This window comes from Myxine glutinosa, chromosome 6 (assembly GCF_964187855.1).
Source record: "Myxine glutinosa chromosome 6, kmMyxGlut1.1, whole genome shotgun sequence".
In the NCBI taxonomy this organism is placed as follows: domain Eukaryota; kingdom Metazoa; phylum Chordata; class Myxini; order Myxiniformes; family Myxinidae; genus Myxine; species Myxine glutinosa.
In genome coordinates, this window is record NC_136266.1 from 145,627,260 (window position 1) to 145,644,864 (window position 17,605).

At 45.0% G+C, this 17,605-nt stretch overlaps 1 protein-coding gene across 4 annotated transcripts in view; it reads right to left on the minus strand.

The window, feature by feature from the left end:
- The window catches only part of LOC137430407 (membrane metallo-endopeptidase-like 1), a 159,941-nt gene that overhangs the window by 90,335 nt on the left and 52,001 nt on the right, over positions 1-17,605 (minus strand). For all 4 annotated transcript variants that reach the window (XR_010985050.2, XM_078780661.1, XM_068121266.2 and 1 more), the window contains exons 6-7: positions 10,475-10,555; positions 8,444-8,530 (exon numbers count right to left, since the gene is read on the minus strand). Coding sequence is in view for 3 of the 4 variants with exons in the window: in XM_078780661.1 (XP_078636787.1) it covers positions 8,444-8,530; positions 10,475-10,555 (168 nt within the window). In the remaining variant the exon portion in view is untranslated. The remainder of the gene's footprint in view (positions 1-8,443; positions 8,531-10,474; positions 10,556-17,605) is intronic.

The following is a 17,605-nucleotide window of genomic DNA, read 5'->3' on the forward strand; positions in this document are numbered from 1 at the left end:
GGTGACTCATTTGAATTAGGAATTTGTGCGGAAACAATTCTGTCAATGTCTTCAGCGGTACAAATTTTATCTTCTTGGCACAGCATGAGTAATATGTGGGCATGCGGTAGGCCACGCTTCTGATACTCGACGACGTAGAGAAATGCACGTACTTTGCCCAACACGTGCTTCTTCGTTATATCGTCGATTAACTCTTTTAATTTCAGATGAAACACGCGTGCCACTAAATCTGGTCTGCCTTCAGCTCGTTGGTGTTGGCCGATGTTTTCTTGTATCTCTGTCCATATTGGATTACACGTGAACGTGATGAAAAGATCTGGTTTTCCGAATTTGCGAACAATGGCCATAGCATCTTGGTAGTTCTGCTGCATAGCTCTGGGACTCCCTGCAAAACTCGACGGCAAAATGACGATACGACCGACAGGACGTTGGTTATCAGCAGCAACGTTCTGGACGTGGTCCAGTAGTCCTCTGTATTCCATGGCTCTAAGGGTTTCCTGATTTTGTTTGAAGTATTGCAGTCGATTTGCTTCTGCCTTGCAATAACCGTCGACAACATACTGCTGGAACAATTTCCCCGAAGAATGGATAGTGCTGAATTCATTTCGAATAGCCAGTCGGTAGGCATAGAATTCACGATGAGTTACCTTGTTTCGAACCGCAGTCTGTCGCTGGTGAGGCATGTTTATCATCCATCCAGGCTCGCCATGTGGAAAGAGAATGGGATATGTCATGGGATCAATGTGAGAGGAAAGTGGAGAGAGATTGTGTAAGCCCTGGTCATGCAAATGAACCTGGAAATCCCTGTTTGCAGGTGGTTCACCATCTTGTCCACTAACGAAGACAGCAGCAATTTCATCAGCAGTTGGTATGTTGTAACGTCTTTGGTCGTCTGCACACAGTCGACGAAAATGCATTTCCAAGGTAGAAGGGAGGCGATCTTCAAGGACAGCTTTCCTGATTTCTTCCTGTTCACGCTCGAACATAGTCTTGTAACATGTGACATAAGGATTAACGTCAGATAGTATGTTGTGCAGTTCTGCCATCAATTCTTGCAAACATCTGTGATTCTCAGGTCGATTCATACGTTCCTTTGTAGCTTGAGCTGTATCCAAAATAAATAATTGTGCAAATTGTGCTTGTTCATGTACATGTGATGGATGTAATGGACCACAGCGATGGTAAATTTGACCGTGGATTTTGAAACAGTATGGTCCATTTCCTGGAGGAGATGAGATCTGAGCACCCATTGATGCAAAAGCTAATGCCGAATTGTAATTCCGGATATTGTCTCGGAAGTTGCGACATTTTCCATCGTCACCCTGATAAAGTTGTTGCAGTCGAGCAGGTACGGCAAATAGTGGAGGCAATTTAACTTTTCCCTTGGAACAACACAGTGTAAATCCATCCCCTTGTCCTGTTGATTCATTTGTGAAATGGTGTGCAGAACAGTACACACATGGTGACGTCACTGGACCGCATTTATGCTCTTGAACAATATTATCGGATACTTCGGCCGGATTCATTATGGCTGCGGTTGTATATGTTTGCTGAGCACTCCAACGTCTTTGTTGCTCAGCATGCCGTGCGAGTCTGTGTTGGCGTTCATCGACGGTCTCGTTCTCGCACCTCATCGTTGTTGCAGCAGCATCCTGTGCGAGTCTGTGTTCACGTTCGTCGAGGGTCTCGTTCTCCCTCCTCATCGTTGTTGCAGCAGCATCCTGTGCGAGTCTGTGTTCACGTACGTCGAGGGTCTCGTTCTCCCTCCTCATCGTTGTTGCAGCAGCATCCTGTGCGAGTCTGTGTTCACGTTCGTCGAGGGTCTCGTTCTCCCTCCTCATCGTTGTTGCAGCAGCATCCTGTGCGAGTCTGTGTTCACGTTCGTCGAGGGTCTCGTTCTCCCTCCTCATCGTTGTTGCAGCAGCATCCTGTGCGAGTCTGTGTTCACGTTCGTCGAGGGTCTCGTTCTCCATCCTCATCGTTGTTGCAGCAGCATCCTGTGCGAGTCTGTGTTCACGTTCGTCGAGGGTCTCGTTCTCCCTCCTCATCGTTGTTGCAGCAGCATCCTGTGCGAGTCGGTGTTCACGTTCCTCAACTGTCTCGTTCTCCTGTCTCATTCGTTTTCTTGCTGCAACCTGTTCAAGTCTGCATTGACGTTCGTCGACGGACTCGTTCTCCCGTCTCATTCGTTTTCTGGCTGCATCCTGTTCAAGTCTGCATTGACGTTCGACGACGGACTCGTTCGCCCTTCTCATTCGTTTTCTAGCTGCATCCTGTTCAGGTCTGCGTTCTTCATCCATTTTGGAAATGGAAGTTTCCACGCACCGCATGAATTGTCACGATCCTCAATAGGAAGTGTCTCATAATTATCAAATGACAAATGGCAAGTAAATTACATTGTGAAAATTTAATATTTCAAATAGACCTATTTAAAGTGTATGCGCAAATAACTAATAAATAAAAAAACGAAGAAATATGTCTCGGTAATTTCCTGAACTCGGTAATTTCTCGGTAATTTTACTTCCGGCTAAAAATGTTGAATGAAATAAAAACGTAGAAATATATGTCGTTTTGTGACGACTGTCACCAAAGGTAAACGGTGAATTCACTCGGTTTATTCGGTTCGGCTCGGTTTAAAGAAAAAGCGATAATGTCGAAATGTTGACGTCTGTGTCATGTTGGGCGGTGTATGATACTTGTTGGCTGTTGGGCGGTGATATGGTGTATTTTTAAAAATATATCTCTGCGTTTTCCCGCGTTGCTGACACCGAGTCTAAAACCATGATGGTGAGTTATATTGGAGATAAAGGCGTGAGAGAGACTCAATGGCCTTGAAGTTACAGGCATTTGAGAATTCATTTCGTTCTATAAACGGCAACTTTCATCGGATTTTCTTCTCGTTTTTTTTCAACCGAGTCTAAAACTATGTTAGCGACTGTGAAAAATGAAATGATATATCGAATTTAAAATAGATATCGACACATTGCCGTCGGTGTCATGTTGGGCGGTGTATGATACACCATGACGCGATTTTAAAAAATATATCTCTGCATTTTCCCGCGTGTGTGGAATGTTTGTGGAAAATTAAAGATTTCAAATAAACCTATTTAAAGTGTATGCGCACATAACTAATAAAAAAAACGAAGAAATATCTCTCGGTAATTTCCTGAAACATATTTTACTTCCGGCTAATATGTTGAATGAAATAAAAACGAAGAAATATATGTCGGCATCATTGTTGACGTTTTTGTGACGACTATCATCAAACGAAATAGTAATATATCATAACGGAAAAGCAAAAGCGAATTTTTAATATATATCGACACATTGCCGGCGGTGTATGATACACCATGACGCGATTTAAAAAAATATATCTCTGCATTTTCCCGCGTGTGTGGATTGTTCTCAATTATTGCTGACACCGAGTCTAAAAGTAAAACCATCGATAAAAATGAAATCATATGGTGAGTTAGATTGGAGATAAAGGCGTGAGAGAGACTCAATGGCCTTGAAGTTACAGGCCTTTGAGAATTCATTTCGTTCTATAAACGGCAACTTTCATCGGATTTTCTTCCCGTTTTTTTTCAACCGAGTCTAAAACTATGTTAGCGACTGTGAAAAATGAAATGATTTATCGAATTTGATTTGAAATAAAACTGGGGGAGAGCAAGACACCACGGGCCTACAAAACAGGACTCAAAGCTATGCGAGTTAATAAAATGGTGGATATTTGTTTATAGCCACTCCCAGAATGGGTGGAGCTATGGGTGGAGCTACTCTGCAAACCGAGTAAGCCACACCCCGGACAGACACCCAACAGATAGACAGACAGACAGACAGAATCATCTACGGCTATTATAATATAGATAGTATATATATACGTATATATATATATATATATATATATATATATATATATATATATATATATATATATATATATATATATATATATACATACACGTATGTGTGGCTAATCCTGTCTGCCCCCACACTGAAACAAACAGTCCTTGGAGAGAAGAAATTGATATTGATAGACATATTGAGTAAAAGTTGCTTCAAATGTATCCAAACTGACAGGAAAATTGTAATTTCATCAATCAGACCAAAAGTTGAACCTGGGCAGTGTGTAAGCAACAGAGAGCTACTTCAATTGCTTCCATCATTTTTTTCTTTGTTGTTAAAATATATATAACCTCCTATTTTTGAGCTCTTTCAACCAGAGCAAGAATAAAAGGCTTCCTATTTTATTTTTATATCATGGTATTTCTACCAAATAAGGTGCCATTTATGCTAGTTAAATAAATTAATAAATGCATTTATACAGAAGCTCAAATATTTCCAACATTTCCAATTCCTCAGTTATATGGAGTTTTCATCTCGGAGAGGTCCTAGTGATTCGTTTTTCATATTCATTCTGTTTCACACAAACACAATCAATTTGATGTATTTTACTAAGCTCTACCAATATCTCTCATGTGACAGTCAGTGGATTAGAGATACTGTTGGAGCTTCGTAAAAGCCTTTTGAGCTGTATGGAGTAACTTCCCTACTAGAATATATTTGCACTGGATTGCTTCCCGATAATCACATTGATGAATAACCTGAAAATTAGGTCAAGGTAAAAAATAATTAGGTCAACCCTGCATACTTTGTATTCTCATTATTGATTGAAAATTTCATTCCGAAAGTCCTTGGACATTAAAGAAGAAAAAAAATCAGAAAAAACCTAAATGGTGGTTTAATGTTCCTCGGGGTGTAAGACCTTGACCTTTAACCCAGAAGGGTAAAAGATAAATTCAGTTTAAATTCGACTTACACCAGGCTATCCAGGGAGGGCAACTGCGTTCCGGTCGGACAAAATTTAGTCAAGTTATGGTGGAAATATTAAAATGTCTACAATTAGGTCATGACCTTAAAATTAGATCAAGGTCAAAAGAAAAGGTCAACCCAGCATACTTTATATTCGCATTATTGATGCAAAATTTCATTACGAAAGTCCCAGCCAGCATTGAGATACAGCTCGGAAATTGATACAGTTTGGAAATTTGGTGTGATGCGAGCACAGGAAGAAAATTTTCTTTTTTGTTGGCCTTCTAAATAGTGGTTTAGCACTCCTAGGGGTCTCAAACCCTGTGGTGCCATTAAAAATGTGGGATGCCAATTGTAGAAACAAACCCGACGATATCAATAAGCCTTCTCCTATGCTATCGGTGGAGGCCTAATCATCCGAGCCACCTTTCACCTCGTTTCCTGATACACTTCAGGAAGCCCGTTTTGCCCAAGATTGTGCGACGAATTAGGAGATCTTATTTTCAGTCCGAAGCACCCACAGTCTTTTAAGCCAGAGTCTTCAACAACAGATACGGGCTGCACATCCCTCACGATCATATTTATCAGCATCTGGTTAATAATGTGATTTTGTCTTGGTGAATCAGCGCCGTACTTAGAACAGTTTAAGATATTACAGAAAATGTTTTGAATGAACGATTGCAAACTTGTTGCCGTTGCAGACTTTGGTGACTTTGGATTCTTTGATTTCACATTCTCAACCCTCTCTAATTGGAACTCAGTCTGGTGCTCGGTTTTCAAATACTTCAATATATCAGATGAACAGTATTCCTGCGATGAGTAATCTCTGTTGAACAAAGAAAACATCGAACTTCTTCTTTATCCTTCCTGAAATACTTTGGAGTTCCAAACGATATTTCTGGACCTCTTGAACGATATGTTGTTAAAATGTGTAATACTTGCAAGCTTATCATGGAATTGTTGCCCTTCCACATCCATCAGCGTGCGTTACTAGTGAGCCTTTATGCCAATTGAGAGGTACAACACATTTTCCTCCACAAAGCACTTCTTTCTAGGAAGTACTTGGAATCGACGTCAATTCCGGTCACCAATAAATTCCTTTCGATTCCATAGTTGTAATTGAGGACAGAATGCTTAGGAATTAATTCCGCCCACCACAACTACCTCAATAATGTGTGCAGGGTAGATAATATCATCCTATAAAATATAAGCAGTGAACTATAATCTTCACTTCTTTCACAACAAAAATTCTGCTTTATCATTTGGACATCCTCTTAGAATAATCATGTGTATATTGTTATTTTCATGGGGGCAGTGAAGGGGGTTGGGCACACAGAAGTAAGGCTTTTAGCATGGTCTTATCGTGCTCTTATCGTGGTCTTATCGTGCACGAGAATGGTCCATACTTTTTAGCATGGTCCACTCCCATGAGTGTGGACCCACTCCCCTGTGTGTGGACCCACTCCCCTGTGTGTGGACCCACTCCCCTGTGTGTGGACCCACTCCCCTGTGTGTGGACCCACTCCCCTGTGTGTGGACCCACTCCCCTGTGTGGACCCACTCCCCTGTGTGTGGACCCACTCCCCTGTGTGTGGACCCACTCCCCTGTGTGTGGATCCACTCCCCTGTGTGTGGACCCACTCCCCTGTGTGTGGACCCACTGCCCTGTGTGTGGACCCACTCCCCTGTGTGTGGACCCACTCCCCTGTGTGTGGACCCACTCCCCTGTGTGTGGAGCCACTCCCCTGTGTGTGGACCCACTCCCCTGTGTGGACCCACTCCCCTATGTGTGGACCCATTCCCCTGTGTGTGGACCCACTCCCCTGTGTGTGGACCCACTCCCCTGTGTGTGGACTCACTCCCCTGTGTGTGGACCCACTCCCCTGTGTGTGGACCCACTCCCCTGTGTGTGGACCCACTCCCCCACGTGTGGACCCACTCCCCCGCGTGTGGACCCACTCCCCCGCGTGTGGACCCACTGCCCCGCGTGTGGACGCACTCCCCCGCGTGTGGAGCCACTCCCCCGTGTGTGGAGCCACTCCCCCGTGTGTGGAGCCACTCCCCCATGTGTGGAGCCACTCCCCCGTGTGTGGAGCCACTCCCCTGTGTGTGGACCCACTCCCTGGTGTGGACCCACTCCCCTGTGTGGACCCACTCCCCTGTGTGTGGACCCATTCCCCTGTGTGTGGACCCACTCCCCTGTGTGTGGACCCACTCCCCTGTGTGTGGACCCACTCCCCTGTGTGTGGACCCACTCCCCTGTGTGTGGACCCACTCCCCTGTGTGTGGACCCACTCCCCTGTGTGTGGACCCACTCCCCTGTGTGTGGACCCACTCCCCTGTGTGTGGACTCACTCCCCTGTGTGTGGACCCACTCCCCTGTGTGTGGACCCACTCCCATGTGTGTGTGACCCACTCCCCTGTTTGTGTGACCCACTCCCCTGTGTGTGACCCACTCCCCTGTGTGTGACCCACTCCACGGTGTGTGACCCACTCCCCGGTGTGTGACCCACTCCCCGGTGTGTGACCTACTCCCCGGTGTGTGACCTACTCCCCGGTGTGTAAACCACTACCCTGTGTGTGACCCACCCCCCTGTGTGTGTTAAAGCTCATGTAGGTTTAGAAGCATTTGTTGTATTAATCGATGTTTAGAGCAAAGTTTCTGATGCATGGCACACTTGGGGAGATGGGCTTAATCCAAAGTACAGCTCAGACAAGGTAAGGATGTCTCATCTGGTGTTCCACAGTCTGAAACTAGAACAGGGCAGACTATGACTCCACTATAAAATTGTGGCGGCACGAAAATGGCAGCACCATATGCGCTCGTAGCGGCCACCCGGATGCTCTCGGGTGAGTGTTGATGTTCGCCTTGTGATTTGTGGAGGGGTGTGGCTCTGTAAGCCAAGCTACCATGAGCCCCATGATTGGGCAGCACCTTGGAGTGGGCAGAGAGTGGCTCCAGGCAGAGGGTGGCACAAGGTGGTGTATATAAAAGTAGGATCCCCAGGTCTTCTTCAATGGTTGGTGCAGTTGGTGCTGTTTGCTGCTGTTTGCTGGGCTTGGGCTCCTGTTGGCTTCTGGAGGAAAGAGATCGCCATCGCCTTCATCTGGACACTTGCTTTCTTGCCGTTTTTTTGCTCGCCCTTGGCATACCTGTTCACCTGTCTGCTCACACGCTAGGAGCCTTGAGTTGCATGCCAGCGGAGATAAATGCCACCGCCTGTGTGCTGCTCATACAAAATAGGGTCCGGTTTGGTGTGAGTGAAAGTTGTGTGCTCGTGGTGACCTAGGTTCTTGTGGGATTCTCCGTTTTTTCGTCTTGCCTTCATGTTTCAGCAAACCATTAGTTTACTGTATTTTGAAATTATAAAGAGAATAAATCCACGTGGTTTTGCATCCTGCCACACTGTTTGAGCTGTTTCGATATATATTTCGTAATTCTGGAGGGACATAAATTTGATCAATAAATCAAATTAATAACTGGTGTGATGTCAATTCACAAGTCACAAGGTGGTGCAAACCACTCGGCATTCACCTCGTTAATTCGGAAATCTGTAAAGCCAGCACTTCGGCATTTCGCAAGTGCACGTCCGACAAGCGAAACACGACAATATTTTTCATCTTGACTCACCATTCCAAGACTCTGATGCGACAGGCCACCCTCCGACATGCTCCAGTAGTTTAAGCAATGGGGTTGCTCCTCGCTCCTCAAGCGCAGCTGAATGGTAACATAAAATATTGGTGCAAACACAATCAGAACCAAAAAATAAGGTTACAATAGAACCAGCCTACATTGATAGAATATAACCTGCCTACATTGATACAATTAAAGAGAGAATTCATTTGGAAGAACATTACTGAAGTATTACAAAAGGTTTGTATTAATGATCTTAAAACCAAAGTGAAGTGGATGGTGTGCCATCGCAAACCCCCACGTGCAAATAAAAAAGTGCGATTGAAGCTCGTAGGCCCTGCAAATCACTTCAAACCATGGGCTCAACCAGTCAGCTTGAAATATGCGAATCAGACCACTGGTTATGCTTACGAGATAGTCCATCGTGAGTCTGAGTTGGGCTACAAGGCCTGAGAGAAATGTTGCAAATGTAATCTTGAAACACAATTTGCTCTGCCCACAGTTGTACAAAATCTCTACCTTGTTCACTCGCTATGATTGTATGCAATTATGTTCCAATTTCATTGTTGAAAAGAAGAAAGCATAAAAAAGATCTTTTAACTGCAGAGAGTATAGATTACATTCGATCTGAGAATAGACGATGTGTACTACATTAGATTTGCATGCAGACTCACCTACTGACACCCAAACCAATTATACAAAAGCCTTTCCATTAGGCCTTAGGGAATGGCAAGTCTTAAAAGAACAAAATTTACCGCACTGTGGTCACACCCTGGGACGCTAAATATTGCCTCATCTCCGAGGGTGTTCATGGTTTGGTTCAATATCAATTACGAGTCTGACAGACACCTCGGTCTGGTTTCAGACAACTAATACACCCATTCCATACAGGAGTGGCAGAAAAGGTCATGTTATTATCCTCTCTGGAGTATATAGAAATAGGGTATTTCCCGATTGGGAAACACGCATTTAACATGAAAATGGGGCTATTGAAAAATTACGTAACACTATTTTTTAGCGAGGCGCGTACGGGCTTGATTACATCTCACTAATAATTGAACAATCTGACGCAACAAAGCCGGACAGTGTATAATCGGCAGAGTCCTTCAGGCCTAATTTGTTAGGGCCACCAGAAAAACAAGATGGCAGCCGTATCATTTCGTCTCATGCTATGGTGGGAGCGACATATGTGAGTGTGGTCTGGCAGCTGTCTGAAAAATGGGTGCACATTTTAAAAAATTGACCCCCAACACAAACCACGACAGCAACAGAAGTTCTTGAAGACCTGCGACATGTCACAGGTAGAAAAATATGGAGGGATCGACCTTGACCTATTTCCATGCTACCATCGATACCTTGTTTGCATACCTTTTGGCATCGCTATTTCTAAATATTTTTGCTTTTATTGAATCCCTTTTATTTACTTGTAATATATAACAACAGATGATGGAGGGATATCCTGCTCTTGTCTTCCCCCATCCAACACCTTGATCTCTTCTACCCCCGTTAATTCACCCCAGATCCACTTTTTTTTTTTTTTTTGAAATCCCAACTTCTTTCTTTCCTGGAAGTTCTAGCAGTGTCCATGTGTTTTATACCTTTCCCACACTCCTCCCCCCCCCCCCCCCGCCTTCCCATGCCACAGATCTTCCGATGTCCCTGTTCTCTGCTGTTGTACTTGTGTGCTTCCCTCTCTCTATCTCTCCCATCTTGTCTCCCGCTCCCTTTATTGTATGTTTTGTGTGTCCGTTTTTTTTTTTGTGAATGATGTTAGCTCTTACACGAGCCTCGAACTTGTATTAAAAAAGAAAAGAAAAAAAAGGAAAATCATTTCTTCAAGGAAAGTGAGTCAGTTCTTAATGCCAAGTGCAATTAATGGAGAATGTTTCGTGAAGTTTGAGAATTTGAGAAAAAACACCCTTGTTATAATGTAGAGCAGACTCACACCTGATTGAATTCACACCTGGTATTTTTTATTATTTAAATAATACTAATGTGGTGTGCGTTCTACGTTTCATCGGTACTCACTCATATTCATGCATGATCTGTAGAGCATGCGTGCTTTCTTTACCGCTTCTCCGGCTGACTCGTCCATCGTTTCCAGTTCTCCTGTACATAAATGCGGTAAAATACAGGTGTGACTTACAACTGTGATGTTACTAGATTTTCATCATTACAGAGGAATACTTATACTTGTATCACACACACACACAAAATATATTTATAATAGATCAAATGCTAGTACACCTCATAGATCCTTGCATTAAATATCATGCTCTATCATTGGCTCACCTGGGAACGAAGTTCAGGGGAGCTTATGCGATGGCGCATCGTCCGTCAGTCCGTCAGTAAACACTTGCAACTTCTTCTCCGAAACCGTTGAAGAGATTGTGACCACACTTTGCACAAATGATATTTGTTGTGTTGTGTATAAAGTTTGTTCAAGAATTAAAAAATAATCGGGGTCTCAGTGGGTTTACCGGGGTCAAAGTGGATCCCGGTTTGACCCCCAAAAATAGGAATTTGCTTTTTCCTCTGAAACTACACACACTATTTCGATGAAACTTGACCACAACCTTCATCCCCCATGATGTACCGAAGTTTGTTCATGGCACTAAGAAATCGAAGTCTAAGGTGGTCTGGGGGGAGGGGGGGGGGGTCAAAGTGGGTCCAAGTTTGACCCCCCCAAAATAGGTATTTGCTTTCTTCTCAGAAACTACACACTCATTTTCAATGAAACTTCATCACAACCTTCATCATCCGTGATGTACCAATGTTTGAGGAAGGCATTATAAAAATTGGCGTCTGAGGAGGTATACAGGGTTGGGGGGCGGGGGATTACACCCCAAAATAGGTATTTTTTTGTTTGTTTGTTTAACGTCTTATGATTATGTTAGTATGCTTCTACATGCTGCCCTATCTTCTAGCAAGCATTGAAATTGGTATAAAATACCTTTAGTCTGTTCAGTATACTGTTTATTCTACCAGGTGAGCGCCAGGGGTATTGCCCCTATGTTTTTTTTTATATTGTTACATTTATGGGGGTAGGTGAAAGGATACTGTAGAGAAGGTAGGATTGTATAATTGTAGCATGGACCGTGGACGCATAGGAGAAATCTCGATGTACTTAAGGTGGGAAACTGTAGCTGAAGATAGTTTATGTGTCTTCACATGGGGGGCGGGGGGTGAGCAGTGCTAATTAGCTATAGGGATTAAGGTTAATTTTCCTCAAGTTTTTGCTGAGTAGGCTGGCCATGCAAAACCTCCTTTAAACAATAACAACAACCACCCACAAAAGCAAGGAAGAGCCAGTCGGACTAAGCCCCGCCTCTAAAGGACCTAATAGGAAACAGGCCACGCCCCTGAGGGACATGATTAGCCCAGAGGATGTGGGCGGGGTGAACTGGGAGGGACGTTCGGTGATTGGCTCCATAGAAGAAGACGAAGGGTCGCTTTCTCTCTCGCTGCTTTTTGCTCGAGCAAGAAGCGCGCCATCTTTACTTGGCCAATCGTGCGCTTGGTGGACTTGGGTGTGCTGACTGAGGGAGCTGAAGGTTGTGCTGTCCGTTCCGAGGACAAAAAGGGGTGGAGAAAGCCTCATTCCTGGGCGCCTTTGACGCGTGGCAATCGACGTCGCGATTATCTGCCGAGTTTCCCTCGCGAGCAGCTCCGAGCCGCCTTGTGCTGCTGACCTCACCAAAGGAACCAATTGCGGCCAAGCTAAGTGCCAGCTGAAGGGGTTTTCTTTTATTTCATTTTCCCCTGTGTGATCGTATTTGAGTCCATGCACCTCATGTATTTGAGTACCTCAGCAAGGAATTTAATTTACCTCAACATTTATTGCGACATTTTCACCTCTTGCTTTATTTTGTTATTATATTGTTTGATTATCAATTCATTGACATGTTTACTTGTTTGTGGTTTCGGAATAAATCCTCGCCTCAGGAGTAAAAACTCTCGGCTATCCGTCATCCAGCAATCTTAATCGCTGGTGAGAGGACAATATCTTTTTTGGCACAGCATGAACTTTGGTAAAAGAGAAACCACTATAATCTTTTGAAGTTACCATCAGTCCCAACCTGTCATGATTGCACTACTTATCTATACCTCGTCTGAAAAGAACCTAATGAGACAGTTGTGTGACTGTTTGAACATAACTGGCATTCCTTGGTATGATGCAGAAACAGAAGGCATTCTCTCATCTCAGGCCACTAAGTGGTCTGTTTTAGGTTTTTTTTTTTTAAGGAAACTTTGAGGATCAGCTGAGAAAGAGCTGGGCGATGGAGAATGGGATGTCAATGCACCAACAGTATGGAAAAGGAGAATTGGCAGACAAGCAATGGACAGCCAATAGTCGAAAAGGAAGATAAAGGCAAAAGAGACAGGAAAATCAAATAAATACAATAAGGAAATAGCATGACTTGACAGACAACGGGAACATGGACAAGAAAAGAGTTGATATGAGGACTAATCCCATGTTTTGAAAAGGTTCATGAAGAATAACATATGGATTGCTGGAAAAGCATGTGGTACAAGGAGAGACTATGGAACAGATATATATACAGACTTGGCATTTAATATGGAATATTTTTTTTGTGGGGGTGAACTTACTTTTCAAGTTGACTTAGAACCAAAAGTTCATTGGAATTAGGTTGAAATTATTCTAGATTTTGTTAATGTGACCTTTAAAAGAAACAAAAACCACATTTGACATTTCGAAGCAAAAAATTTGATCCTTGAAAGTGATGTAAACTGATATTGAACTCAAATCACGGACAGTACTATGTTAAACTTCTGTACGTTTTCCAGAAGTATTTCTTTATTTTGCACATTAGCCAATTTTTTTTTTAGCAAAAACAAAAGTTAAATTACGACTGGGATTACGGACAGTAAAATTACAGTTCAGTACTTCGTGTAAACCCCACGAGCATTCAGGAGAGCACGCACATGTTGAGGAATGCTGTTCACGAGATTTGCCAAGGTTTGGACAGGAATCGCTTGCCATGCAGTGACAATAGCCTGCTGCAATTCACGCACTTAGGTCGGCTGCTGGTCCACGTTGTCGATTTGACGCGTTAATTCTGCCCACAAGTTCTCTATCGGATTCATATCCGGGGACATGGCAGGCCACTCCATATGCTCTACACCACGGTCAGCAAGAAAGTGTTGGATCATGCGAGCATGATGAGGTCGTGCATTGTCATCTTGGAAGACAAAGTTTCCTCGAAAGGCTGCACGAGCAAATGGAAGCAATGTTTCTTCCAGAATGGCCCTGTACTTGAACTGGTTCAGGTTTCCATTCAGAACAACCAGGTCAGTTTTTCCCCCTGCATGAAAAGCAGCCCAAACGGGCACCCCACCACCTCCAGCTTGGACTCTTGGCACTATACAATCTTCGTTGTAGGCTTCATGCACTTGTATGCGCACTCAGACATGGCCATCTTGACGATAGACCAGAAATCGAGACTCGTCACTGAAGATCACGTGATTCCAGTGTCCTGGCTGCCATTGACGGTGCTCTCTGGCCCACTGCAATCGGCGCTGGCGGTGTTGTCTTGTCAGGCGTGGCTTTCTCAGGGGATGCCTGGCACGATAGCCTGCTTGAACCAGTCGTTGGTTGACTAGCCTTCTGGACACAGGCACATTTGTCAGTTGCTGCCACTCAGCCCCCTAAGCCAATTAGCTGACTTGGTACGGCCATTGCGGACTAACCGGTGCAGCTGGCGATCATCCCTCCTTCTGGTTCTGCGGGACGTCCTGGCCTCGATATTGGAGTTGGGACACCCCTCTGAGCATTTCGTTTCGGGATCTTTGACACCTGACATTGAGTGATGCCATACTGCCGAGCAATAGCACGCTGTTTCATGCCGGAATTTCGTAAAGCCACCACTCCATGACAAACAGCATTGTCGAGTTGACGGACCATCTACAGAGGAAGCGGCAATAACTTTTGTTGATGTGCAGCAGTTGTTTTACATTAATACAGAATGCAACAACCCTTATATACCCGATTGTGAAGCCAATCATCAAATGTACATGTCTGTACATTTTGTCACGCCACCTGTGATATAATCCTGTTATTGACTTCTTGCTGCGACAGACAATCAGTGACATAGTTCTTTTAACAAAGAAATCACCGAAGCGTAAAAGAAACTCACCAGATTGATATACTGAGTTCAGAAAGGAAACCCAAGTCAAGAAAAAAAAAAATTCCATATTAAATGCCAAGTCTGTATATGTATATGTGTATGTATATATGTATATATATATATATATATATATATATATATATATATATATATATATATATATATATATATATCTTATATCTATCTATAATTCCAGTAATCTCTGTGTGTCTGTGACCGCTGTTTCTCGACAACCACGGGTCCGATCTAATTGAAACTTGCCAGATATATTGCTGGGGACCTGAGGATGTGCCTTTTTAAGGTTTCATATTAATCGGAGAAGTAGTTACCGAGCTATGTCCAAAAAACGATTCAACCAATCAGAGAGCAGCGAGCTATCACGTGTGCCGAACGTGGCGAACAGACTCTGCCTCGGACGGCACATTTGAGAGCGTATTCATTTATTTCACGTTGGCAAACTATGTTGGCGTTAAACTATGTTTTAAAACTAATTAAAACTAATTTGCGATTCATCGTAACTGCGATATGCGACCTTCCGGACAGTCAAATGAGGACGTCACTTCCGGACTTACGGATAGTCATAGTGACGACGTACTGATGCTGAACGTGGCGAGCAGACGCTGCCTCGGACGGCACATTTGAGAGCGTATTCATTTATTTGACGTTGCAATCTGTGTTGATTGTTGTAAGGTACGATCGATTGTAGTACACGTTTATAATAACTCTGCCGATACAGGCCCGATTAACTGCAGCGCCATCCGAGCTGCGGCGTCGGGACGATACATTCATTGTACGGTCACATCACGCACTTACGGGCACGCCCATGGGCCCATGGGCACGCCCATGCATGCATGGGCGAAGACATTTTTTTTTTTTTTTTTGGCAAGGAACGGGCACCCACGTACGGGCACGTCCTAGTATATATAAAGGAGGAGTGTCTGTGTGTGTTATTCTCTAGATATTATCTCTAGAGATTCTCTAGTTATTCTCTGTTACTCTAGATATTCCTCTACCCAAATTCATAACAATATATATATATATATATATATAAGTTCAAAACACACCTGGTCACAAGTGTGCCGCACTGACCGGGTCCTTAGCCGAGGTCCTCAGCATCATTCCGTTTCGGCTCTTCAACCTCGATACGGTCAACTAAGGTGGGCCAGCAGGGGCACATACACATCCACATGCAGCAACTGCACCTGGATGCATACATAACCCCACCCCCAGCCAGTGCGAATGCAGACAACAGCAACACCTATTTTATGGCCGAGGCCTTTTTTATTATTAAAAAAAGGTTAAAAAACATGCTCAAAAGACGATCAATAAACCAATCACCATCACCACCACACAAGAACCCAGGAAAATCAAAAACCAAGAAATCAAAAGCCAAGAAACAAGATATCAAACAATAAATAGGAACTTAAAGAGAGAAAGCAAACCAAAAGATCAAGAGACGAAAGAAAACAAGGTTCAAAGACCAAAATGAAAATCAAATCAAATTCAATAAACCATAAATCATAAAAACCAAAGTCCATCATCCCTAGCCCAAACCCCCAAAAACCCCTCTCCCACCCTAGGCAGCAGACACCTAACTCTAACTAACCAAAGGGGAGGGAGAAAGGAAAGAAGACCCTATCCCCCCTCCCACCCCCCCCGAAAACAACCAAAGAAGGGACACCTTAAAACAATAAGGGTCAAGGGGCCTTTTTTCCTTTGCATACCGAAATCAACAACCGGCTGCTAACCGCAGCCGGGAACATGCAGCCACAAACACGTTGAGGGCTCGACCCACCGCTGGAAATAATAATGAAAGAAAATAAAAATCAAACCAAGGCAAAATCAAGATCAAACAAAAGGAAACCGAACTGCCCCCACCCTCCCCAGGCCGCGCCCGGGAGGGCCCACCCGGAAGATGCACCACAAGGAAGGCCCCGGCTCCCTGAGCTGCCCACGAGGCGTGAGTGTCCCAATGAGAATCACCGCCCGACAGGGCCCGCAAGCACACCTGCCGGAGCACCCCCAACCTTTCCAAGACCGGGCGGCAAGCTCGGTCAGGGACTATGGCTGCACATGACTGTCGCCCGCACATTTGGAAGTAACCTCCCGCGGGCCCCCCCCCCCTTCACCACGGAAAGGCCCGGCCATATTCTCCGCTCCAGGGAGGGCTTTACGACACACCTGACGCATCGTTGCGGCCAGCACCCCGCCCCGTCGCCCGCAGGCTGTTGCCAAGCCTGTACCTTTGGAGGGAGGATTGGGCCATGCCCCATATCTGCCCAGGATCCAACCATACCCTGGTATGGAAACCTCTGGTTCTCGCTCGCCACAAGACGGTCTTGATTATACAGACCGTTCTCCAGGCCTGCCTCCATTTGCGGACAGGCACTGGTTGTGGTAGGAGCCCGCTAAACGCAAAGACGTCCCGTCTGACCATCACCAGCCAAGGCACATAGCATTCGAGGAGGCCAGCCGCAAGCGACCAGACCCCCTCGGCGACAGGGCAGTCCCAAAGGACATGCCTGACAGTTTCGTCCCCTGTGCATCGGGGTCGGGGACACTGGACCGACACGTTCAGGTCCCTCTGGAACTGAAACACCCGGACCGGAAGACACTCATGGGCGGCTTGCCACGCGACGTCCTTCTGGTCGTTGGCGAGACAGCGAGCCGAAACGTTCTCCCAAACCTTTCTCGCTGTACGTTCTGCGAGAGGCCTTCCACGAAGGATACGCACCTCCCGCAGCACCTCCCTTGGGCGCAAGTGATCCAGGACCTGCGACAACTGCCAACCGATGGGCCGACAGGTCAACAGGCCCTGCTCCCGGGCGAACCCCTCAAACATCCGGAAATGCCCCAGACACGACCCAGAAAAAGGCCGATACAGTGGGAGGGACCGCCCTTCCAACCGCGCGACGGACGGCCCCAGAAAAAAGAACAAAAAATCCCGCGCCAGCAGGCGACCCGGGTCCTCAGACACAAATAACTCCATGAGAGTACATGCAAACGCAGA